The 27,808-nt window shown below is 38.5% G+C and overlaps 2 protein-coding genes across 9 annotated transcripts in view; one reads left to right on the plus strand and one right to left on the minus strand.

The window, feature by feature from the left end:
* Window positions 1-27,808, plus strand: part of LOC134205567 (active breakpoint cluster region-related protein) — a 136,318-nt gene that overhangs the window by 101,878 nt on the left and 6,632 nt on the right. The window lies entirely within an intron of this gene.
* Window positions 23,982-26,538, minus strand: LOC134205566 (protein suppressor of forked). Its single transcript, XM_062680904.1, has 2 exons — window positions 26,387-26,538; window positions 23,982-26,303 (listed from the first exon to the last, which is right to left on the minus strand). Exon 2 carries the CDS (start codon window positions 26,277-26,279, stop codon window positions 24,117-24,119), a length of 2,163 nt encoding a protein of 720 aa, XP_062536888.1. The 5' UTR covers window positions 26,280-26,303; window positions 26,387-26,538; the 3' UTR covers window positions 23,982-24,116.

Below are 27,808 nucleotides of genomic sequence, written 5' to 3' on the forward strand. Positions count from 1 at the left end.
AATTTGGTAGAAAAAAACACAAAAACACTAATAAAATAGACAAAAATTGCGATGATAGGGTCCGACGGCTCCGGCTTTTCCCTGAGGAATTGTGGGATTCCTGCCGCTTTGTATAGCTTTTCTTTCTAAGGGTGGTGCAAATATGGTTCATCTGCATCCTCAAGTGTCTCGCAGTAATCTTTTCTTGCACGCTGTTCTCCGGTGGTATGTCAACTTGCTGCTGAAGCTGAAGGATTTATGTCTAGGTTGGGAATGCCACATTTTGACCATTCTCGCCAATATTAGCTGCCAAACAGAAAATCCTTGTGGATTGCTCGACCTTTCTTTTTGTGAGAAAGGATCAGATTGCTTTTCAATGGTTGAGGCGATATTCAGAAATCCGAATATCGTCGGTTGAACGAGATTTTTTTAATTGCCCGACTATTAGTTGCATCTAGTTTTGTACCATGCTCAATGACTATTGCAGGCATCTCATATTCAAACCAATATTCATCCTTTTCCAAATTCAGTATTCATGCTTTGTTCTATTATGCATTCCAATTGCTTTTTGGTAGGCTAGTTTTTGTTCCATTACCGGCGCTTCAAAATTCCTTGCTGTTCTTATATCCATTGAGAGTCGTTCCATCGTTCGTGATTACTCAGTTGCAGCAAACTGTCTGACTGACTCTTCTGGGATGTCTAGTGCATGTTATCTTCGCTGGACACTCTTCCGTGAAATGAACAACGTGTCGAGTCTGCCGTGTTGTATAAGCTTAGTAATACCCATCCTTTATCTCTTACGTAGTGATAATGACATCATTTTTCAAATCGTGAATATTATCCAAGTTCTTAAAAATTCGCAGGCCTTAGAACCGTTTCTGTCCACCTCTGGTTTCATTTCGCCTGAGTGCTTTTAAATCAGATTCGTCAGGCTTTGCTCGGGCTTCTGCAGAGTTCCGTAGAGAATCGCTTGCTTAAAAAAAATAGTCTTATATTATTTCCTAATTGGCGGATTTATGGAAGTACACAATACAATGACTGATCAATAAATAGCTTGATGCGTCCAAGGCGTTGTAAAACGATAGTAGAGATTAGAAGAATACTATATAGCGTACTAAAAAGTATAATTCAAATATAGCCCTTGGTCTAACTGGTATTTACCTATGACAACAGACTGCCATCTGCACAACTTACTTATAAAGAAATGCAATGATACGACATCGATTCAAATGGGGAGTTTCCTGGCAACATTGAAAATTGAATTACTTCCGGGCATAGTTCAACTCTGCACATATATTTTCTGTGGCTCATGATATGGTTAAAGCGTTAACTATGCAGTTTCAGATATTACATAAATTAGTGAATGTTCTTTCAATTTTGTTTTCTATTGACGAATATGCCAATAGATTAAAAGCAAAAATATTGAAAAAAAAAAAATTAAAATTATAAAACGTGTTATTATAATTATAAACCATATTTTTGTTTGTCGCGGATTTGTTTTTACAGTCGCGGTTTTCAATTTGCTAGTCGCGGATTTCGCGGATTGGAATTCGACTAGTTTGTAACAGCCCTGCAGGTACTGGGATCTCCCTTCATGGATACATAAATAAAAAGTACTGTGATTAACTTTACTATGATTTTGAAAATGGCATTGAAAAGCCTTTTTTGAAGCGCGTGTCATGGCTTCATAAGCGGAGAGTAATAGGAGGAGACAGTTATCCGTCTTGAAAAGGCCGCAAATATTTGTGCTCAATCCGTTTGGCCGGATCCCGTTGTCCATTGTGTACTATTTATTGCCAACGGAAGTGCGATATTCCCTTTAGCAGCTTCGTCAGCGGTGGCTACTGCATCTGTTGGTTGACTCGAGGTTGGCTGGGGATGGTGATGAGCTATCATCATTCGCTCTTCCACCCGGCTGAATCGATTCCGCGAGTTTTCCCATTGTAAAATGTGGGAGGATATGGATTGAGTGCCAGTGAATTGGCACCATCGAGACATGGTGCTTCACTGGAAGGCGACTTTTAGACTTTTTTATGCTTCATGAGGGTTGTCTATTATAGTAGGACACGTAGGTAAGCAGATGTAATCGCATTGACCAGAAACAAGGTTGCTTATTTTTAATCGGCTATTATTTCTACGGAAGCTATTCCAAAACGCTTCACCGAGAGGAAACCTACCTGATTAGCAGTAATTTGCTAAAAACTACTGTGTGACGAGTTTAAATGATGTTTTTGTATGCTCCCGCGTATGATGTCTGCATGTGTATGCGTAAAAGTTGTTTTTTTAACAAAATTTTGCTCTCAACTGGTTGTTATTCAACTGGGAATTTGTTCCCCTTATCTGCAAATTGACCCAATAGGTAATTACACTGGCGCCGCGAGTGGGTGGAACAAGCAGGACATGTCCTACGCATAGAAATACCTGGGTAGAACAGTCGAAGCATGTTCCTACCAATGATTATGGTAAAACATACCATATGAATAATCAGAGGATGTAATGCATACTATCAATACTATTTAAATTTTTTAGATAAAAACAATATCATTCAAACGTCCAAAATCCAAATGTGAATGGTGTAGGTAGATATTTTTAACCCTTAACCCGTGTTCCCATTATTTGATATTCTCATAACTTCAAAAATTTTCAACCGATTTGGATAATTTTGACATTTTTGGAAACAGAAACTCATATACTTTTTGCCCATTGTCAAGGTTTACAGCTTATGCCCATGGTTATACAAGAAATCTTTGAAGTAAGGCTTAAGAGTCTACACGCGTAACCAAAGGCCATTCAATTAGTTTCAAATATGCTACAAGCTCTTTGCGCTTCTTAGAATTGAAGGTGTTCACAGTATATGCTTCGGGTAATGCAAAAATCCCTGAAATGAGGTCTTAGTCATCCGAGAAATCTCTGGAGTAAAGCCTAAAAATCTACTCGCGTAACCAAAGGCCTATTATGCAAATTCAAATACGGTACATGCTCTTTGTGGTACTTAGCATAGAATGCGTTCACAGTATATGTTCCGAGTCATCCAAGAAATCTCTGGAGTAAGGCCTTAAGGTCTACACTCGTAACCATGGGTCTATGGACTTGTCTCAAAAGTGGTACATGCTCTTTGCGCATCTTGAAATCAAATGTGATCGCTACATATGTGCTGCGCTATCGAAGAAATCTCTCGGATAAGTCCTCTGGCGCCTTCATTGCATATGTTCATGGTCATCCAAGAAAACCATGGAAAATGCCTTCAGGTCTACACGCGTAACCAGAGATCTTTTAGATTGTTTCAAAAGTGGTGCATGCCCTTTGCGGTACATAGAGAAAAAAAAACGCTTTCATTGCATATGTTGATGGTAATCCAAGAAAATCCTGGAAAAGGCCTTAAGATCTACACGCGTAACCAGAGATCTTTTAGATTGTTTCAAAACTGGTACATGCCCTTTGTGGTACATAGAATAGAACGCCTTTATTGCATATGTTCATGGTCATCCAAGAAAACCCTGGAAAAGGCCTTAAGATCTACACGCGTAACCAAAGATCTTTCAGATTTTTTCAAAAGTGTTACATGCCCTTTGTGGTACATAGAATAGATTGCGTCCATTGCATATGTTTATGGTCTTCCAAGAAAATGCTAGAATAGGCCTCAGGATCTTCACACGTAACCAGATACCTTTCGGATTGTTTCAAAAGTGGCATATGCCCTTTGTGATACATAGAATAAACCGCTTTCATTGCATATGTTCATGGGTATCCAAGAAAACCCTTGAACAATCCGCAAGAACTTCACGCGTAACCAGAGTTCTTTCGGCCTGGTTGAATAGTTATACATGCCTTTTATTGTACGCAGAATAGAATTCAACCATTTAAAATGTTCATGGTCATCCAAGAGAACCCTGAAGTAAGGCATTAGGATCTACACCAGAGATATATCAGCCTGTTTTAAATTTGGTACATGCCTTTGGGGCCCATGAATAAAATGCGTTCATGGCATATGCTAATGGTCATCCTAGAAATTTATGGAGTAAGACTTCTAGGCTTACACGAATATCTAGAGGGTCTTTAAGGTCACTCCTTACGGAATCCAAATTTCAAAGTGCTCGCGTTTTCGGGGGCACACCATCCGATACGGAAGCAACGCACAACTGTCATTTTTATTATTTCACGCATGCTGCGACGCAGCAAAGCTAAATCAACAAAAATGACAGTTGTGCGCCGCCTCCGTATCGATTGGTGTGCCCCGAAAACGCGAGCACTTTGAAACTTGGATTCCGTGAGGAGTGTCCTTAATCTAATTTTAATATGGTACAGGATCTTTGTTATATTAGCTCGTTTTCTCCCTCACGTTCTCGGCGTGAAGTTGTATCGTTCCCATTTATTTACATTTTGCACTTCCAAAGCATAGACCACTTCATATTAGTGATATGAGTGGAGTTTGTATACTACCTGGAACCAACAACAGCAAGACAACAATAACTACTTGGAATGCTAATATATCAAGATGAGGTTTAACATCTTGTTTATTCTTCAATAACTGCCCAGAGCTAATGACAACAACTTGAACTACTTGAAATGCAAACATATACCAATAGCCTTCCGTTCGTGGGTTGATCTGCAGATCATTCCTATATGGAGTTCATAGACTACCTAGTACCATGGCAAAAACAAAAACTACAGTAGACGTTCGATAACTGCAAGTCATTTAACTGCAATTCGATAGTTATCGGACCGCTTAACTTTAAACCGATGTCAGACTCAATGACAGCTGCATTGCGCTGCAAATTTAGATGCACTTTAATTGAATTTGACGTCGATTGCAACTGTTTGACGTCTAGAGTGCGTTGCAGTTATCAAACGGCGTTCGATAACTGAAAAGTAAACATTTTGCAGTTAACGAACGGCTACTGTACTAGGAATGCGTACATTCACTCAGATGAGGTTGACCCGATTTTGTCACTCCCAGATTTTGTCTACCCCTGATTTTGCCTAAACCGATTTTATCACGTTTTCGACCCAATTTGCCGCAAACAATAAAGATTTTCATGAAACAACTTTCACTGCCTGTAGCTTATTATGAATCAGGAAGTCTCTTCGACAAAAAATACGGATTCCATTCACGTATTTTGCCTTGCTTTCATTACGGAGCCCACGACAATGAAAATAACTACTTAAAATACAAACATATACCAAGAAGGGGTCTCACAACTTGTTTATTTTCAAATAACTGCCTCCATTAAGGAGGTTGATCCATCGACCTTGACTCTATTTCATAGACTACCTGGAGCTCAAGACAACAACAAGAACTACTTGGAATACAAACATATACCAAGATGGGGTCACAAAACTTGTTTATTCTTCGATAACTGCCTCCATTACGGAGATTGATCTACAGAACTTCGGTGGGGTTTGATCCCACGAAACCAGTACGCTAGACAGGTGTTTTCCCTACTAAGCTACGAAGGACCTCCGTCGTCCTCCGCAGCTTAGCGGGTATTGATGAAACCAAATTCACAGCACCGGGCATGTAGTCGAACTCTCGCAATACATTCTCAGAACTAACTCTCTCATATATGTTTTTGTACAATGCCAACCAAGTAGGATGAGTATTTAGTATTATCTGGCTCCTACACACATGCTTCATCACCAACGGCGCTCGATGAAGTAGGGTTGTGTGAGATTGTGCCAGTTGGTCGTCAGATCCCAACCCGACCACATAAGCGATAAGAGATCGCCTTTCGAGTTCAGTACATTCAAAGTTAATTGCCTATGTTCCGGGTATTGAGCCACTCGGAGTGGAAATTAATTACTATGTCTGAAACTCGATTATGCATATGCACAACATGTGATAGATTAAGTTCGGAAAAGGTATTGGAGGAAAACCGCTACCTTCTGTCCCTCCCAATTGTTCATCAGTAACTGCATCCGTTACGGAGGTTGATCCACCGACCTTGACTCTATGAAGTTCGTAAACTACCTGGAGCCCATGACAACAACAAGAACTACTTGGAATACAATCATATACCAAGAAAGGGTCACGCTACTTGTTTGTTCTTCAATAACTGCCTCCATTACGGAGATTGATCCGAAGATCTTGACTGTGGCTGTTCGTAGACTACCTGGAACCAATGACAACAACAAGAACTACTTAGAATACAAACAAATACCATGAAGGCGTCACACAACTTGTTTATTCTTCAATAACTGCCTCCGTTACTGAGGTTGATCCACAGATCTTGACTCTATGGAGTTCGTAGACTACCTGGAGCCCACGACAACAACAAGAACTACTTAGAATACAAACATATACCAAGAAAAGGTCACGTAACTTGTTTGTTCTTCGTTAATTGCCTCCATTACGGAGATTGATCCGAAGATCTTGACTGTATGGAGTTTGTAGACTACCTGTAACTCACGACAACAACAAGAACTACATGAAATACAAACATATACCAGGAAGGGGTCACGCAACCTGTTTATTCTTCGATAAACACCTCCATTACGGAGATTGTTCCGAAGACCTTGACTATATGGAGTTCGAAGACTACCTGGAATTCACAACAACAACAAGAACTGCATGAAAAACAAACATATGCCAAGAAGGGGTCACACAACTTGTTTATTCTTCATTAACTGCCTCCATTACGGAGGTTGATCCACAGACCTTGATTTTATGGAGTTTGTAGACTACCTGGAACCAATGACAATAACAAGAATTACTTGTAATACAAACAAATACCAAGAAGGGGTCACACAACTTGTTTATTCTTCAATAACTGCCTCCGTTACTGAGGTTGATCCACAGATCTTGACTCTATGGAGTTCGTAGACTACCTGGAGCCCACGACAACAACAAGAACTACTTAGAATACAAACATATACCAAGAAGGGGTCACGCAACTTGTTTATTCTTCGTTAACTGCCTCCATTATGGAGGATCTCCACAGATTGATTTGGAGACCTTGATCGTATGGAGTTCGTAGACTACCTGGAATCAATGACAGCAACAAGAACTACTTGGAATGCAAACATGTCATTGAAAAGGTCATTGGAGGACCCGGAACATATACTGTGAAAGCATTACATGCTAAGCACCATAAAGAGCATGTACCGTTTTTGAATTCACACGGTAGACCTTTAGTTACGTTAGCAGACCATAAGATCTTATTCCAGGGATTTTTGGGATGACTTAGGCCTTACTCCAGGGGTTATTGGAGACCCACAATATATACTGTGAACACTGACTATTCTAAGAAGCACAATGAGCATGTAATATATCTGAAACTGGTTGATAGTCCTTCGGTTACGTGTGTAGACTCTTAAGCCTTACTGCAAAGATTTCTGTTTCTGTTTCCAAAACTGTCAAAATTATCTAAATCGGTTGAAAATTGTTAAAGTTATGAAAATATCAATTTAGTGGAACACGGGTACCCTGTCGGCCATCCACGTGGTAAAAAAAATCAGATGCCCCTCTCCACGTCCCTCCTCTCTGTTTCAACGTGATTTTCTCACAGATGCTACATTTTATGGAGTTCTTAGATGTCACCGAATTTCAGCTTTCAGCTATAAAAATTCATTGAAATATCACCACTTGAATTTGAAAAAGGAACACGGGTACCCCGTCGGCCGCATAAGGGTTAATAAACTAGAGCAAACAAGAATATGTTTTATATTCCACATCACCATGTCATGATTTGGTTTCGGGTTTGACCACTACTTTTGCTTCACTAGGACTTCCGGAACCTGGAAGGGTCCTATTGCTCTAATGGTTTAAATAAGGAAGTAGTGATAATAGAGAGTAGAGAGATTTCGGTAACTAAATATTTGTTTTGTTAAAATTATTGGTTGGAGATAAATCCCCCAGAAATTTTTCCTTGATTTCCTGAAATAATAATCCAGATAAGTTCAGATTGGTCTTGAGTTGGATTTTGAACTCCCTGCATCTAATGAAGATTCCGACCACTTTGGAGTTGGATTTCATTGATCCTACAAAGCACAACGGTGACAGACCTACTCTAGTGCTTATTTAATTTTTAAGCGCGGCAAAAATCCACGGGCCAGCAAAATAAAAAAACTGATATTCCGGCAAAAAATTCGTTTGTTAACTAATTTTCGGCAAATATTTGCTGAAGCTGAACCTCGGTAAAAGTTAAACATTTTGCTGAAATCCCGGTAAGAAATATTAAGCATTTGGGTTGTTTTTTCATCCGAATAGGTCTGATGCTATTCCGACCATCAACTTTGCCCTCAAACGACTAACTTCAGAGTCTAATTCAAGATCTAATAGCCCGTGAAACCATGATTTTTTTTTAATTTTTCAAAAATTGGGTAGAATTTCAATAGTTTTTGCTTCTACCTACTGCTTTTTAAAATAATATTCAAACATAAGTTACAGGTGCTCATAGAAATCAAAAAGAAAGTATTCATATGACCGGAGATTTTGAACTGTTCTCTCATCGTCAAGTTTTTCACGTTGGACTACGGCTATGTTTTTGATGATAGGTTTTGGAGGCTAATAAGCCAATCATATTAATTGATTCAAAAGTAAAAGATTGTTAATTTCGTTCCTGTGCGCGTGACTAACACCTAGGTTACTTCGACCTGGCAGCCAAAGTACCGGTACTACAAGTGTCAAACCGATGTTGGTGATGAAACCAAATATGCACTACATCATGATGCATAAATTATAACCAATTGAAGCTTGTTGAAGCATAATTTGGCAAAATAATTCAAATGACTACAGCGCCACTAGCGTTCTACGACTTATGTTTCTACTATCATATCAACGGAATTTCATGATCTTGTCATCAATTGATCAAATTTATCTTTAAGGACAATCCCCAAGGAATCCAAAACTAATTGCACTCGCGTCTTCAAGGGCACCTCCTTCAAAACGGGAGCCACGCACAACTGTCACCATGCTGCGACGCAGCAAAGCTGGAATAATAAAAATTACAGTTGTGCGTGGCTCCCGTTTTAAATGGGGTGCTCTTGAAAACGAGTGTTCGGATAGAGTCCAGAAACACGCTAACTTTCACCTACTCTTTGACTGAGTAAAATTGTATTGCCCTCTCTTTTATTCCCACAGAAATTTTACTCAATTTCCATCAAAAACGGGACTACTCAAAACTGAGTAGTCCTGCTTTTGACGGAAATTGAGTAAAATTCCCGTGGGAAGAAAAAAGAAGGCAATACAATTTTACTCAGTCACTGAGTAGATGAAAATTAGAGTGAATAGTCCTTAAGATCAATTTTAGCAACAGATCAAAGCCATAATAAATTTATCTTATGTCCACATTAATTGACATGATTAATACTCACTAACTCACAGGACTAATCCTGACTTCCTCGTGCAGATAACCAGTGCCCTTTTTCTGTGCTATAATATGCAACGAGTTCGACCTACGAATATTTGGTCGGGGTTCAGCCAAACCGCACCAAGCGGCTTTTTGACTGACTTGTGATATTTTGTTCGCAAAAGGTAAACGGAATGTATTTTATGTCAATTCATGCATACATTTGTTGTAGGATATCCTCAGTTATGATGTTGAACGATGTCCGATGTGATTTGTGATTAATTAAATATGTTACACGAAAAATTTGGCCAACAATTTGGAAATTATTCATTGGCGCTTGGTGTGATTTGGCAGAACCCCGACCATTTATGATTTTTACCTTAAATTTTATGTTTAATTTATAGGTTTCATAGGATAATCAGTTTTTTTACGTGTATAGATTTGACTCACTTCGTTACCGAAAATTGGTTCTCTTGGTTATTTTGACCCTTAGCAGAATCGATGGCTGTTCTAATGTATAAAAACCCAGATTAATGCACCTAGCACCTAGTGATGGAGCCTTTGCTCTTGTGTTATAAAAATAGTATTTTGGCCATAAGTTTTGAGACCATTGTCCGATATGGCCTATTTTAAATATGAAACAATGGGAAAGGATTCCACGTCGGGCAATCGGTTGCAAATCGGTTAAGGATAAATGCCAAAAAAAAGTTAGAAAATTTGACGCGCTCGTTATTAGTATGAAAAAATCTATTTTTGTTATAACTTCTGATCTTAACTAATTCAAATAGGAAACAATGGGACAGTATGCTGCGTCGAATGCAACTTGCTGCGAGGAACTCGGATAAGGATAAAATAAAAAATAGGTGTAATTTGCTTGCGCACACACATACATACACACCAGAGGCGTCGCGTCCGCATGTGCAACCTGTGCACTGCACATGTTGCAATTTTATCCCCAACATTTAAACTCTAGATAGATTTCTTGTCTTTCTAAGCCAAGCAATACATGTGCATTTGAAAGATGTTTCATGCAAATTTGACTATTAGATACATAAACGGAAAATATGCTTGTTTTTTTTATAGGCGGTATGTGATGTGAGGTAACCAAATGCTGCGATGGGAACGCGTTATATTTTTCTCTACGATACCGAACCGACCCACCGACACCACATGTTGTATCAACACGGAACTTTCAGCCGAGAACGTTTTGTCATGCATCATACACGCATTATTTTGTATGTGTGGATCATCTGCTCTAACCGCAATCGGCGATGTATAGGTAGCCAAAGCGTTCCTCGCAGGCAGTGCACGGTTTGGTGCCTATCGAGAACTGCTTCAAACAGCGCATGCGCGATTCGGTGAAGAGAGCGCGATTGGAACAAAATCGAAAGAGAAAAGAGAGCGAGCATTTCTGCTTCCTCAATGCGTTCCATGACGAAAGTTCCGCTTTGTATAAGCAACGCGAAGCAAAAGCGCTTTTGAAATTTGATGTTAAATGGGATGGCCCTTTTATACATCCACTAATCCTGACGACAATGTACTGAAATAATTAATTATTATAGTGAAGTAAATGGAAGTTTGAAATTTTTTAACCTTGTGACAATGCACTGTCCGATAATACTAACACAACATTAGCTCAATTTAAACAGAAATTGTCATCTGCTAATAAGCGCGGTAAGCCTGTTTACAAATACGCCTATTATATTAGACATTGCAGTATCCGACAATATTAACATGTTGTAAACAGACATTTCATCTTCTGATGAAAATCTATATTGTCGAAGAGTTAGCGAATATGAAACGGGTCAACATTTAAAAAGAAATTTATTTTTTAAGGTTTTTTTTTTCGAGAAATCCAATATATTTACTTAGGGAGGGGGTAAGTCAAATGTCAATGGTCCACACAAATTTATGAAATTTTTTATGAGCAGGTTTCCATGCTGATGGACGGAAAACTTCTCGACATCTGTCCAGTCCAAAATATTGATCAAAGATATAAATTTTAAATAGAATAATTATTAATTGAGAAGAGTAAGGGCTATGAACTTCATTGTTCTTTTTATCATACAGACTTTGTTTTTCTGATATGACATGCTAATTACAAATTATTATTAGAGCCTTTGCATGATTGATATACCTATTCCAATTTCCTTTTCTGTATTTAAAACTTCCTCTCATTTTACGAATAACTCAAAATAGAATTGAAAGTGCCAGCTCAATAATTTCCGAATAGATATATTGCTTATTTGTCACATTGGAAACAATTCTGATGATAGTAATTTTTAATTTTACTTAAATCACTTTGAAGCTTAGTTAAGTTTGAGTTAATTCAGAAAATAAGAAGTAGCTAAGAACCAGTTAGATGCAACAAAATAAGCAAACATAGGGGAGGACGGGGCAAGATCGCCACCCGGGACAAGAAGAGCACCCCTCAATTTTACCGCAATTAAGTCTTTTACGCTCTAAATAACCCCACACACTGTTAAACTATAGTCCAACAAAAGGATTGACACTGAAAAAATATTATAAAAATATAATGAATCTGAAATACAGATGAATTATCAAAAGTTTGTGAAAACTTGGTTTTTCTTATAAGAAATCAGCATTAGAAAATAAAGTTTTGAAAAACATAAGCATTTTTTAATGAAAATCTTAACCAACTAAACATTGTATATGACTTTCAAGCATATTTTAGGGCCATTTAAAATATTGTCAGTGAAATGTTTGACCATGCTTAGTAAGATTTGAATAATTTATCTCAAATGGGGCAAGATGAGCACCCCATTTTGAGACAATCGAATAATATACAAAATACTAAAACTCTTTTCGACAACCTACAATCATGATTTATTATGCGCTGAATCTGTTGAGTAACGTACATGATCAAATTTACTGAAATTTTAAACTGATTTTTGTTATTCAATGTAGTTTTGATGGTATCAATGAAAAATAATAACTTATCGATAAACAGTTTTATTGTTTTAATATGGCCAATGCGCATTAAAAGCTATTATTTTTTGTTAATATTGGTGCTCTAATACATTTCATTTAGAAAAATCGATTTTTAGAAAGGTGCCTTTCTTGCCCGTAGGGACGCTCATCTTGCCTCGTAGTATATTTGAACCAGTCAAAAACAGAATTTTTGTTAGGTCATATTTATCTAGATAACCGTTCTTTTTTAAATTCGCGTTGTTGTTTAAATGTTAGATAAGATGCAACCAAAAAGAACTACTGTATTGTAATATAGAAAGACATGCTTGCTGAGAAGGTATGAGGTATCATTCTTAGGGTGCTCATCTTGCCCCGGCGTACTATTGAGAAACGCACTGGAAAATTATTTGTTTATCATTTCATATCCCTTTTATGTTTTTTTCTCGAACTATTAAAATAGTGCACAGGTTGAAAAATTGATCACGCGACGCCTCTGATACACACACAGACATCACTTCAAGCTAGCGAATATATAGCCTTTACGTATACTTTGTATACGAGATAGGCAAAAGTAGTAAAGTTTTTAATTTATTTTAACACTTTTCCGAGAGCCAAAGATATCTACCTACCTACAACTAATTTCACTCTGAATACAATTTCTGATCGAATTTCACTCACTTCAAATCCAATTAAAATAATACAACAAACTAATCTCTATTGAACTTTCGCTACTAGCCGATATCAAAACTATCCAAATGTGCTTGACATTCCAACTGACAGTTCTCTGCCTCGTCTCCGTAAATCATGACAACCTGATTGTCAGTTCTGACGACTCATTATTGCTTTCTGGTGGGGCATACATTCGTTCCCAGCGGTGTTGACCATAACAACGCAAGTGCATTTAGTTTTGGATGAGGATTGTCCTTAAGATCAAGCCGCTTTGTAAATTCTCGAGTAAGCACTCACGATCACGAAGGAGTTTTTGCCGGGAATATGACCCTGAAAAAAAAAATCACAAAATCTCAATTTATTGAAGCTGTAATCTACACATCGCCGAGTATTGACTGTTATTCGAAGCATCTTTAATCCATTAAACCTACTTACACGTTTAAGTGAGATTGTAATTGTGCTCTAGGGTAGATGTACCAGATGTGTGGATGGCAATTGGTTTCTCAATTTTCAAAATTACATCACAATGTCGTATTCAAACCTATCATCTGCCATTTATCTTACATATTTTGTTATAATATAACGTGTTTCAAAATTCTTAATTTTCCATCGACTTTATTTCAAACGACTATTGTATTCATGTTGCATACTACTTTGAGACGAACACCATACTTCCGATACTCTTCTGGAATTGTAACTGCTCAATTACTAAACCAAATATCATTCCACTTCGTCATACGCCTGTCTGTCGGCATGTGACCACCGTAACCGAAAAGAGCTTTAAATTTAAACACATCAGTAGGAAGTATCGCACAACGGAACGAAGGAAAAATATGAGGTGCGAAACCAGAGTTATATGCTATCTCCATCATTGTCGTCGTTTTCACATAACTCATCTTCCAACTCAAGCCCCCAAGATCGCACTTGGGTGGATTTTCATTCATTAACAACAACCCACTGTTCCGTTTTGGTCTGGTCCGCCGGGCGTGCTCGCATCAATGGTAAGGCCTGAATTTTATTTATACATAGTGAAAATTACGTTTGCAAGATTGCATAAAGCCTCTTTTTCCATTGTACACACTTCTCATCTCAGAGAAAAAAGCAATTGGAAGAGTTTCTCCTTTTGTTTAGATGTGTGTTATTTTTGCCTTTTTTCGTCACGGCATATTATGCTCCCGCAAAGTGCAGTTACGCATCAGCTCTAAAAACTCAAATATGAACATGGTCTACGCTACGGATGTTCATGTTTTGGTGACGGTAGTTGAATGTAACAATAATAATGTTGTTTCTCTGTTAAAATTAACTGTTGATCAGAATAAATTTTGATCACAGATGAGTTATTGAGTATTTATTTTTCATATATATATATATATATATATATATATATATATATATATATATATTAGGGTGGCTCAAATTAGTATGGAAAAAACTTTTTTCAATTTTTTTTTATGGGCCGCCCTCTTATTCGGTTCTATTTGATGCCCTGATGCTCTGGACAAAATTTCAGCCAAATCGGTCAACGTTTGGGCGGTGCTAAACTCGTTGGAAGTTTATATGCAAAAATGTATGCAGAAACATCCAAAAACAGTGATTTGAAGTTGAACGGCACAATTCACGATCAAGAACCATGACACTCATTCAGTTCTTGTAAAATTTAATACAGAATATTATGCACAAAACCCGGAGAAGATTAGAGTTTTCCCGGCGAAGTTATTGGCATTTCTCTGAAGTGGGGTTTAGGCAAATTTCGTTTCTTTTACCTTTGAAAAGAAATAAATTCACCCCTACAACACTCCAGTAAAATGCTAATATCTTTGCCTAATAAACTCTAATCTTCTCGCGATTTTCAGCATAACATTCTGTATTTAATTCTACAAGAATTGAATGAGTGTCATGGTTCTTGATCGTAAATTGTGCCGTCCAACTGCAAATCACTGTTTTTGAATGTTTCTGCATACATTTTACCATATAAACTTCCAACGAGTTTAGCACCACCCAAACGTTGACCGATTTGGCTGAAATTTTGTCCAGAGCATCAGGGCATCAAATAGAACCAAATAAGAGAGCGACCCATCAAAAAATTTGACAAAGTGTTTTTTGAGCCACCTTAATATATATATATGAAAAGTTGGTTCATTTTGCAGGGAAAGATGGACAAATGTAAAAATACTACATTTTTATTAGTTCTGAAGAAAACCATTAACCTTAAACTGAAATCGATCTAGAGTTCGGCGCTGCAAACGATTGACAGGTCGAAAAACCCGAGCAAGATCGGGCAGACTAGTTTCATATAATTCCACCACGTTTTACAACTAGCTCGTCTTAAGACAGGTAAAGCCATTCTACTAAAAGATCTTAATAATTTTCTTTTAAGATAAATGGAGCTCATTTTTAGTAATTTTTGGATAATGCACATGTTCCGGATGCTCCTAAAATTGTTGTCCTCTGGGAAAAATGGCCGTTTTTGAAACTCACTTGCAGCACATCAAATCTGATTTAGCAAAACCATGTCAATGGAGTTTATTTTGAGGGTTTTTGGACTATGTAGTTGGACATGTGGGCAGCAGGGACTATGTCCAAGGGCTTGACAATCCCTCCCCAGGCCATCTGCGAGTTGTGGCGCCTGCCTAGGATGTGGTGGGATTTGACAGGGGGCCCTGTTAAACCGCTATACAAAGCTGCATGTATCCGCAAGTAGGCTCCGCCAAAGCGACCGTGTGCCGCTCAAAGCGCACAAGCCCAATTCCTGGTGTTAGGTGGGACGCTAAACAGCCCTGACACGACGAACCTCCGATGAGACAGGAGGTTTGCGCAGGCCCAATAAGCTGCCTTTAAAAACAATTATTACGAACGACATAGAAGATAAAAAAGTTGGACATGTTTTTAAAAAAAAGTTGAATTCAAATTTTAATTATGATGGTTGTCAGCAGTTTTGCATCGGAATTTGGTTCTGTTTTCTAAAATCGTTCCCAAAATGCATATAGGTAATGGGACACTGGTAATCGTTTTGAAAATTGCCATGGTTCCGGAGATATTGATGGGAGTACTGTGGTAACTTCGCGGCCAGGTTAACGGTCACTTCCAGATCGAACTTCGGCGTATCAAACTTAAATGATTTTGCTAAATAAGTTCAATACAACATACTATGTCTGAAACTCGATTTGTACAATTGCACAACTCGTGAAAGATTTAGTTCGAAAAAATGGATTGGAGGGTAACCACTTCCTTCGGTGGGGTTTGATCCCACGAAACCAGTACGCTAGACAGGTGCTTTCCCAACGGTTGACATTGCACAAAACAATGCGTGCGAATGAGTTGGTTTAAAAAATAGATTGCAATAATTCGGTTAGTTCTGAAACCTGGCTTGCCATTTCTAAAGTTTCATATTTTTTGTAAAACAAGTTTAAAACAATGTGTTCTAAGAGCATTTGGTTCATCTGTTCACTACAGAGTGCTTGTTCATTGGGAGAAGCATTCCTTGTTAACTCATAATCAGGGAATCAATTTTTTTGAAATGCGCCTGCGAAACAAGCGACAAAAGAGAACCAACGACAAAGCTTTGTTTTTGTCGGAGATAATAATGACAAAGATCCGAAAAATTTTGTCAGCAACAAAAAAGAAGACAATCTTGTTGCTAACTTTTCATCCCGTTATTTTGCATTATTTCAAGTGAAAATTTCGGTTTTATGCTATCATAGTTTCTACTCTTATGGAAATATTCGAGAATCGAACAATGATTACAAAATTAGCAGCGTATTTTCGGAGATATCAGAGCATGCAAGGCAAATGATTCTTGTCATATTGTGTTCAGGTTCTGATAAAGGTTTGTCGCTAGGTGCGTTTGTCAGTAACAAACTCTGTTGATGACAAAGAGTATATTGTTAGGCGTTGCTCGAATATTGATTCCCTGCTCATAATGTAACCAAATCCTCAGAAGACTGATGTGGAACAAGAAGCCAAAATCCACCAATACGAAGGTATTCTGGAATGTGACCAGTTGGATCAAATGCCTTCAAGACACAATCCTTGGATTTTGCTTTGCGAAATTATGAAGTTTTAGCCGTTGCAAGACAGTATGCAGTGATGGAAAAAATATGGCCACTTCTCCCAGGGGAACAGCATTCCATGGTGTTGCATTAGGTGACCAAAAAGACCAAATGCTCTCAGAATACATCTCTATTAACTTGTTCGCGACAAAATCTGGACACAAAACTTTAAGAATAAAAATAAACTGCTGTTGGTTTATTTCGGTACGTTTTTTACTTCAAATGGCTTCATTCCTTATCGATGCTTCGATGTATGCACGAAACTTGGTGACATTTGAATTTTCAAAGAAATAATACGTGCCGAAAGATCTGGCATCCTCAGTAGAATTTGTTTCGAGCTCGTATCCTTCTGGTGGCTCATAAAATCCGTTTTTGTTCTACTCTCTAACGTTTTAGATGTTGTCAAACAAGCATCGACAAATTTTAAAACGCTTTGAACAGTGTTCACACGAAAACAAAATGTTTTTAGTCAGTTTCTGGATCGAGAGACCCGAATTTCAATTGCGACTGCACACATTTTTTTCCGAACCTGCAATTCCTCCGACGCCATCTTTCACTACGTACTTGTAACACTTATGAGAAATATATTTTCAGAAAGTACAGACATACATTCATCAATCTACGAAATAATTCACTTGTTGATGAGCTATTTCAAAAGTTATACGTGTTTAAAGGTGTCCAGATTTTGTCGCGTACAAGCCTTAACTTGTTTTGCAAAATCATGAAATTTGTTATGGAACGTACATACGGTCAAGCAGTTTGACCAACATTGACTCCACCTCTCGTTTATTCAAACATCCATCAAGTTTTACCAACAGCAACACGAACAATCAATTTATTCGACCAACAATATCTCTCACGAACGACCGAAGCGCCAACTTGAGCACCAACCATCAAAAAATATATGTTATATATATTTATAATAAAGTTATATATATTTATATAAATATAAATATATATAACTTCACTACAAATGCTCAAACATGTTCGGCGAACCTTGACTCCACCCCCGACAACCCAAACCAAAATCAAACCGTTTTAATTTTTCCAACCAAGCCGCCAACTGTCAAATGGTTGTTCGAACAACTTCACACACGTTCAAACAAAGCAGCAACCGAAGCGTTTTCTTGAGGGCGGAGTCAATGTTCGTCAAACTGCTTGACTGGTGTGTACGTTGCATTACGTCGAAAACTAGGTTCAAAAACTGATAAAACTGATGACCTATGCGACGCCGTGCCACGCCGCCGCTGCCGGTGAATTTCTCACGCCGCCGCCGTCGTCAAAAATGAATCGGCGTGCCACTGGGTGAATTTTTATTTTTGAACTGTCACTTTCAAGTTTAATTTGATTTCAAATCAGGAAATGAGACGCAGCCCAAGATGAATACACCACTAGGTGTTCCAATCTGCCAAATTCATGATTCAGCCATCTTGGATTTTAATATGGGAGAGCCAGCCGGTTTGTTTTCGTTTTGCACTGAAAATGAATTTTTCACCCCCGCCGTCTTCTCTTCCACAAACTTGGCAGGTTGGAGCACCTACTACTGTATTCATCTTGACGCAGCCTAAGAAGTTCATTGTTTTCAGGAATTTAAGAAATTACTGCTAGATTTCTTCGACTTTTTGGTCCATAATTATTTCAGAATTTCATTTAAAACTTCAATAATTTAATTTGGAAAATTTTTTTTTAAATCTGTGTGTATAAAAATGAAATGGTGTGTGTTCGTATCCGCATAACTCGAAAACGGCTGGATGGATTTTCTTCATTTCTTCAACAGATATGTTCATTACAGTTTCCGAGGTGTTAAATATGGTTGAATTCTACAGTTATTCAACCAGGATTTCCTTTCCAAATGTCTCCTAGATTTTCTTCAACTCTTTCAGATTTTTTTCGAGAGTGACTCCAAGGAGTCCATTGAGAAATTAATCAGAAATTTCATCAAAAATTTCCTCATGAATTTATCCAAAAGTTCATGAAATTTATAGGGATTTCAATCAGAAATTCCTTCACGAGTTTCTTCAAGAACTTCTTCAAGAAATCTCCCAGGACGGACTTGATTCGTAAAATCTTTAAAGAACTCTTTCGAATAATATACCGGAGCAGTTCCTGGAGGATTTTTTGGGGAATACTTTAAGCAAATTTTGGGGGAATTTGTAAAAGTATTCTTGAAGTAATTTCCGCGAAAACTCCTGGAGAAACTCGAGGAAGAGAAGGCAGAAGTATTTGTGGAGAAATTTTCTGGGTGCAATTTGGGTGGAAGTACCGGGGAAAAAAAATTAGGGAACTTTCTGAAGGCTCCAGGGGCTTCTCGGAGGAATGTTTTGAGAAATACCTGGAGGGATTTCCGGATTATTTTGTGAAGGAATTCGCAATTGAATTTCCATAAGTTTGCCTAGGAATTTTCTCCCAGAGATATTTCCGGAAGAATTCCCGGGGTGGATGTAAGTTGCGTTAGTAATTCTGTGTGGGATTCGAAAGGAGTTCAGTGGAATTTTCTGGAGAGTTAGAGGAATATACGTTAAAAATCTAAATAATCCGCAGGTAAGTTGCTGGAGGAATTTACTATGGAATTTCGTAATAGCTCCTAGGGAATATCTGATTACTTCAAGAACTTCCGGTAGAATTCCTGTATGAATCTACAAAGGAATTATATGAGGGGCTTCCGGATCTTTAAAAGTAGGTGCTTGCCCGGATTAAGGCAATGGTGGATGTAATGTCTTCTTTAAAAGTAGGCGCTTGTCCGGATTAAGGCAATGGTGGATGAGGTCCCTTTTTTGAACATAGGCGTTTCTCAGAAATGAAGCAATGGTGGATATGATCCATTTTTTTTAAAGAAGTTGCTTGTTCCGATTAAGGCAATGATAGATGTTATCCCTTCTTTCAAATTCGGTGTTTGCTCGTGCCCGTGTTTGTATATCTCAACTGTGGATATGATTCCTTCTTTAGAAATAGATATTTCGTAATAGCTCCTAGGGAATATCTGATTACTTCAAGCACTTCGGGTAGAATTTCTGTATGAATCTACAAAGGAGTTATATGAGGGGCTTCTGGACGAACTCCCTGAAGAACTTATGGAGGAATTCCTGGCGAAACTGACATCCTGGAGAAATTTTGATGAAAATTTTGTAGAAATTCTGGAAAGAATTCTTAGAGGAACTTCGTAAGAAATTTCCAGAGAAATTCCTGCAGGAACTTCCGGACGAAATCCTGGAGGAACTTTGGGACGACATTCTGAATGAGCTTCCGGACGAGTTCCAAAGGTACTTTCGGACGAAATCCTGAAGGAACTTCCAGAGGAATTCCTGGATGAACTTCCGGATGAAAACCTGAGGAACCTTCGAACGACATCTTGGAGGAACTTCTGAGCGAAAACGTGTCGGAACTTCCGGATGACATCTGTGAGGAGCTTCCGGTCGAAATCCTGGAGGAACTTCCAGATGAAACCCTGTAGGAACTTCTATATGACATCCTGAAGGAACTTCCGTACGAAATTCTGGAGGAACTTCCGGACAAAATCTTCCTGGAGGAAGTTTCGGAAGAATTCCTGGAGGAACTTCTGGATGAAATCCTGGAGAAATTTCTGCACGAAATCCTGGAGGAACTTCCGGACGACATCTTGGAGGAACTTCCGGATGAAATCCTGGAGGAACTTCCGAACGACAACCTGGAGGAACTTCCGGACGAAATTCTGGAGGAACTTCCGGACGAAATTCTGGAGGAACTTCCAGACGACATCCTGGAGGAAGTTCCGGACGAAATCCTGAAGAAACTTCTGGACGAAGTCCTGGAGGAATTTCCGGACGAAATCCCGGGGGAACTTCCGGACGATATCCTGAAGGAACTTCCGGACGAAATCCTGGAGGAACTTGTAGACGACATTCTGGATGAACTTCCGGACGACATCCTGGTGGAACGTCCGGATGAAATCCTGGTGCAACTTTCGGAGAACAACCTAGAGGAACTTTCGGACGAAATTCTGGAGGATCTTCAACACGAAATCCTGGAGGAACTTCCGAACGAATTCCTGTAGATACTCCCGGATGACATCCTGGAGGAACTTCCAGACGAAGTCCTGAATAAACTTCTGAACGAAATCCTGGAGCAACTTAGGGAAGAATTCCTGGAGATACTTCCGTAGAAATTATACATATCTGGAGGAATTTTTTGATGCACTTCCCATCGAACTTGGGGAAATCTGACTAATTCGGTGAGGTACTTCTGAAGAACTTATGGAGAATTTTTGACGCTTCAAATTAGTCCACGCCGATCATCAACGGCATGACGCCGCCGCTAGCTGGAAAAGATCTATAACTCCACCACCGGTTAAATTTCGATCGGCGCACAAATCTTGTCTCCAGTTCTATCAGAAATTGGCATTTTTTAAGGATGGAAGGTTACCCCAGTAGTCAATATTTCCGGAAGCATACCAATTTTCAAAACGATTACGTCAAAAACTGTATGAATTTTGTGATCGGTTTTCCGATGCAAGACTGCTGAGAACTATCATTTTGAAAATTTTGTTTTCCTTGAAATTGAGGGTCAGGCACGTGCTAAGCATTCTTCCGAAATAGTATACATACATACACTAAAGTTTACTCCAGAGCAATTCTCTGTGAAATCACGATTTTTTTCAAGATTTCAATTTTGTATTTTTTGATTACCCTGAAATTTTGAATATACATCCTTTATGGCCAAAAAACATTATCTGCATCATTGGTTTGCCATTTTAACTCTGGTGTAACTTTTGACAAGGTGTTTAGGCCTTGAACACTTCCAAAAAAATATAACTTGAAAACGGCTTGTCCGATCATTCTGGTGTCTTTGGCTTAATTTTTAAGTTTTAGTTAATCAATGGGGCTACGTGAAAAAAAATATACTGTGAATAAAAAATATTAAAAAAAATGAAAATAAAACTAAAAAACGATTTTCTGAAAAACGAATTTTTTCTATTCAATTTTTTTTAAATTTTTTTTAGTTCAGTATTTTTTTATTTTTTGATATTTTGTAGCAGATAATATATGTATTATTTTGCACTATGGGCCATGATGGAGACATGATGGACAAAAAAGTTAAAAAAATTGAATGAGTTGGTTTTTCAAAAATGGTTGAAATATTATTTTTACGTTTTTATAAATTCGATTTTATGAAAGTACGTCAATTTTTTTCTAAGTGCAGCCGTTTCTGAGATACAACGGTTTGAACATAAAACATACCGATTTTTTAAATTTTCAATCTTTTTCAAATGTTTTATAAATCTATTTAACATAGAATCAAATGTTACTGAAATCGTCGATATGTATTGTCCAAGATGCTAGTAATGGGGCAGTGGTTGGTCATTCGTCAAAAGTTACACCAGAGTTAAAATGGCAAACCAATGATGCAGATAATGTTTTTTGGCCATAAAGAAATTATATTCAAAATTCCAGGGAAATCAAAAAATACAAATATAAATCGACCTTCGATTCCACAGAGAATTTCTCTCCAGATTTCTTGGCAGATTTCTAGCTTTGTCTTCCTTCATCCTTCTTCCTTTTTCCTTATCTCTTCGTCCTTTTTCTGTCTTATTTTTTACTTCTTCCATATTATTCCTCTTTTTCATACATTTTTATAAAATTGTTCGATTTTTGCTAAAATCTGTCGAATAACTTAATTTAAATCCAGTCGGCCTAAAAACTCAGCATCCTTTTTGCCTTTCTCGTACAACTAAGTTGTACCGAAAGGCTATCATTTCACTCCGAAAACGAACTTTTTATAGAAGCCTCTGAGACCTATAGTATTATATACCAATCGACTCAGCTGTCGTCTGTCCGTGTGTATGTATGTGTGTATGTGTGTGTATGTGTGTGCACAAAAGCTACAAAAACATTAGACAACTTTTCGTATAGTAATCCTTAACCGATTTTCTCGCAATAAGTTTCATTCGACAGGGCCTTGTTGATCACTATTGAATTTTATAACGATCGGTCATTGCGTTCAAAAGTTATGAAAAAAAATGGTACATCGAACTATGAAGCGCCATATAAGGTTGGTGTCTTAACTAAATGCGAGAAAGGCACCTTCAACGCTAGGTGGATTAATCTGGGTTTTTAATATGATGCATAATCATACACTTCCGTGGACACAAATAGTGTATGTTTATCACATGTACGGGTTTTCCAAGCATTTTGCTTAGTTTAGGCTCTCAGGCCTCCACACGGAATCTAACATCCATCGGACTTCGGTACCATCGGTACATGCTCCTAGCATTCCACATGTTAATATTCCTAGCGATTTATGAAACAAATTGCCAACGTGCCTTCAACATGTGTCCCATTCCTAGTCATGCATGAGCAATCGGGAGTATGGATATTAAGGTCTATACGCATAAAGAAGGATCTATCAGCAACTAAAGTGAAGTCATGTTTTGAAAAATTTGAAAACTGGAAAATGATATTTACGCTCTCTTGTTAATTTTTCTGCTTGAAATTAAATTGCATCTGAACACATTTTCTTCCATGTTCACCCAAAGAAACTTTACTTTGGATGCGTAAATCATCATTTTATTGAAGGATGATCCTACGTTTTTAACCTCACTTTTTTTACTACTTTAGGCCTTAACTAGGCCTTAAGTTATATTCCAGTGGTATGGCCTGCAGTAATAGTTGAAGGCAAACGCGCAGATGCAGAACAACTACTTAGTTCTCGGTCGGGCGCTATTTATTTTTTAACTCGCGCTTTCAATCTAATATACAGACAACACGAACAATTATCAAATCATCATTTCTACCTCGATGTCAACCTTTTTTCTTACAACAGCTATGACTTTGAAAAAGTAATACGACACGTGCTTACTCACAATATGCATGTTGATGCATTAGTTACATCAAACAACAGAAAAACCGAAATGAATTTCCAAAATAACGAGGTGATGAATTGAAATGAAACGAGATAGGAAAAATAACACGGTGCATAGTGCCTTACTCTCGTATACTCGGCAAGGGTGCCCAACACATGCTTGAAAAAATAGGCTTTGGGTAAACAAAAAAGGATGTCATTCTTCAACACTTCAACACTAACAAATGCAAGATAGTTATTCTCTTGACTATAGTCAATTTATTTTATTCGTTCATCATTCTTTCCCATTTACAATGTTGTGTTGTAAAAAAAAGTTTTATTTCTACCAATAATATTGTTGATTTTTTTCTTCTGGATCCCACGATTCCTATCGGTTGAATCTCTTCTGCTGTCGCAAACGATATACATCATTTGCCGGGGGCGCTGGAACGGCAGCTTCTTCGTCGCTGTCGTCTCCACCGGGTGCCATGCGTCGTCTTTTCAGTCCCCCCTCGCCCGCGTACGTGCTATCATCTACAATCCAGTGGACCGCTTTGGCCAAGTCGAAAAGTTTGATGCTACTTCCGTTTTCTCCTTGGATCGGAGTCGGTGCCACATCCGGAAGAACAATACGACTAAACAAGTCCTGAAGTTTGTCGACGGACACGAACGGTCCGTGGAAGCAAATTGGCGGTGGAAGCATCGAGCAGAGGGCTGCTAGGGCAGGTGGTTGCGGGAAGGCACCTCCATCCAATGGATGTTCTCCCGGGTATGCATTGGGTTTCGGTTTATATGGAATCATTTGAGCAAAATCAGGCCGTGGAATCCTGTGAGGTTGCTCTGGAGCTTCAACTGGAGCTGGGTTTTTTGTAGATATTGGGTTTAGTATTCCATCTGTTTCCGTGTAGCCGATAGATTTAAGCTCTGCTGCTGAACATGGGTAGAGATTGAGGAACTTGTAGCGATCTACCAGTTGAGCAGTTTCCTTGCCTTCAAATTCTTTGAGTTTTTCCAAAACTGCACTTCTTCTGCGTTCCACTTTCACAATGCTGGACAAGTCGCCGATGTTGGACTCGAATTCCAAGAACCGGTTCCACACTTCAACTGACAACTGTGGCGTTAAGCCACCCGACGAAAGAACCCGTTCAAATAATACTCTCGTGTTGTTATCTTCATTTAAATGCGATAGATAATCGATATAGCACATGACGTATTCAGGACTACCGCCGAATCTTTTGAGACCTAGCTCAAAAATGCGGAATGCTATGTCCTTGTCTTTAGTGCAGTAATACTCCATTAGGGCTGCAGCAACGAAGACATGATAAGTGGAACGCACATCCTCTCGTGCTTTCTTGAAGATGGCTCTGGCGGAAATAATACCTTCAGCGCGTCGGGCAAACTTCATATATTGAATATAAGCTAGTGTTGGGTCAATCTCCGAAATGGATAAAAACTTATTGTACATTTGATGAACTTTTTCATACTTCAATCTTCCTTCCTCAAAGTCCGCATACGCAAAATATAAAAGCGCATTACGACTTAGTACGCTGTTAATGGCCCTTTCAAGAATGTTGGCAGCTTCATCAGCGAACACTTTTGCTGCGTTCAAATCACCCTTATCAATAAGTTGCTTGGAACTTTGATCCAAATACTGGGCGGCTTGATGCCACACCGCTGGATGATGAGTTAATACCAGCAAGCACTGTTCTGTTGCAAACATCACTCGCCGCGTCACCAATGCCGTGTCCTCACTTCTCAAGGGGTTCGATTTTTCAAAATTTATGTACTTCTTCCATAGTTCCACCTGCTTCAGTTCTTCCTTCGTCCCTGTAGGTGGGACTGCCGGCAAATTACGATTCAATCCCTTCGTCACTATTTCCAGTTCTTTCGCAACACGTCTGGCATTCATGTAATCCCTCGACCGCTCTAAGCTCATTTTTTCCGAAATTATCGGATTGATATTCTGCTCAAATGAAATATATTCCTTCCACAAGTGTTCTATTCCGATTATTGGTGTTATCACCGCTTTCTGATAAACTTTGCGCACCGCCGTAATCTTCTGATTCTCGGCATAGCTTCCCACTGCTTCGACACTTTTCAAAAACGAAATATAATCCTGCCAGATGGAGTACGAATGCAAATCCATTCCAATTTTCTCCAGCGCAAAATCGTATGCCTGCGCTAATTTCTCTTTGTGCGTAATCAATCCCGCTTTGGTCTCCTTGACATAGGTAAGATAAAGCTTCCACAAATCAATGTTCAAAATTTTCACCAAGCACCGCTGGAACAACTTTTCCACCCGCTCGTAGTTCCGGTACTTCATTTCCTGCTCGATGTAAATCTTCCAATACCGTGCGGTGGTGGGGAAAACGCTCACCAGCGCCTCGTACAGCGTTCGCACTTCATTAATGTGTCGGCTCTGACCCTCCCGGATCATCACCGACCAGGATTCCACATCGAATGGCCGTACTTCCACGGTTTGCTGCGCTCGCACCAGCCTCTCGTGACCCCACTCGATGTCGAATTTCAGCTGGTCTTTCCATTGTGCCATTTCACTCCAGCTTGGGCGTTTTCACTGTAAGGAAATTCAGCACTAATTAATTACTCGTATTTTAATAAAATATCTGTATTTCTAGGCGTATATCCACTAAAAATTACCAATTTTTAATGTCGATATCAAAATTTAATCCGGCGTAAGCACTTCGACAACTCGTCTAAATTTTTGACGTTCGCACTGACAGCGTCTGGTATAAAAGACAAGAAAATTGGGGGCCATTTTGCTTTCAAAGTCAGGCTGTCATGTGGCATGCTTGTATGGGTTTATGATGAAAATAAACCGAGAAACGAAAGGAGAACAAAACCGAAACAAACGTGCGGGTGACTGATTTCAAAGGCACGGCAAAAATTCACAGATGCATTTTTATTTGGCAGTATGGGTTGGTGCTCACCTCGCTGTGCTTTGTTTACTAACCACCGCATCGAGCTCTCACTCGCATCATCGCTTCGTTGGACGAAACAAAAAACGTAACGTATGTAACCATTCGTCGCAGTGAAGTGATTGCAGAGATTTATTTTAATAAGTCGATTGGTTTCCGAGATGAGCCAAAGGCTGGAGAATCTCAAACATAAAGCTAATATGTATCCATAATAAATCGATTGATATTTTTAAGCATTTTGTTTAAAGTAACGCAAACGCTTTTGGTATATTGTTTTGGTAAAATTTGATTCATGTCCAACCAAAAATCCAAAATCTAAAACAATATAGCCGAACCATAATTAACGGTCTATAATACAATGTTGCAACAGAAAGATGTTATTCGAAAAACTAACTACGTACATACTGTTAAATCTAACTGTTCTGCCTTTCTCACAACAACGAAACTGTACCGAAAGGCTATATGATTGCTCCAGAAAAGAACTTTTGATAGGCCCGGAGACCCATAGTGTTATATGCCGCTACTCAGCTCGACGAACTGAGGTGATGTCTGTATGTGTGTATGTGTACAAAACGGTCCCATTGTTAGCTATTGAAAATTGGCTTGATCGGACATGCATTTCAGAATTATTGTTTTATTTTTCAAAGATGGTGGCGATGCATTTTAATCTGTGCATTGCAAAATGATCGAAGAAATGTGATCTATTCCCCTGAAGAGCTTGTTTGACCTTTCTGATGTGGTGGATTAATCTGTTTTTGCCTTTCTCGTATACTAAGTATACGTAAAGGCTATATGATTACTCCAAAACCAAACTTTTGATAGAAGACTCGGAGACCCATAGTGTTATATACCAACCGACTCAGCTCGACGAATTGAGGTGATGTCTGTTTGTGTGTATGTATGTATGTGTGTGTATGTGTATAAAATTTTGTAGACACACTTTTTGGAGCATTGTCCGAATTACTCGGAACTGAATTACATTCGACTGAGAATCCTGTCCCATTGTTTGCTATTGAAAATTGGTCAAATTGGACTATGGAATCAGATGTTATGGCCAAAATACTATTTTCTATGCGTTAATTACTATTAAAATACTATTTTCTAATACGCTAAGAAAAACTCACTTATATGTTAAATTGCTTTT

The sequence above is a fragment of the Armigeres subalbatus genome, chromosome 1 (genome assembly GCF_024139115.2).
Source record: "Armigeres subalbatus isolate Guangzhou_Male chromosome 1, GZ_Asu_2, whole genome shotgun sequence".
NCBI lineage: Eukaryota > Metazoa > Arthropoda > Insecta > Diptera > Culicidae > Armigeres > Armigeres subalbatus.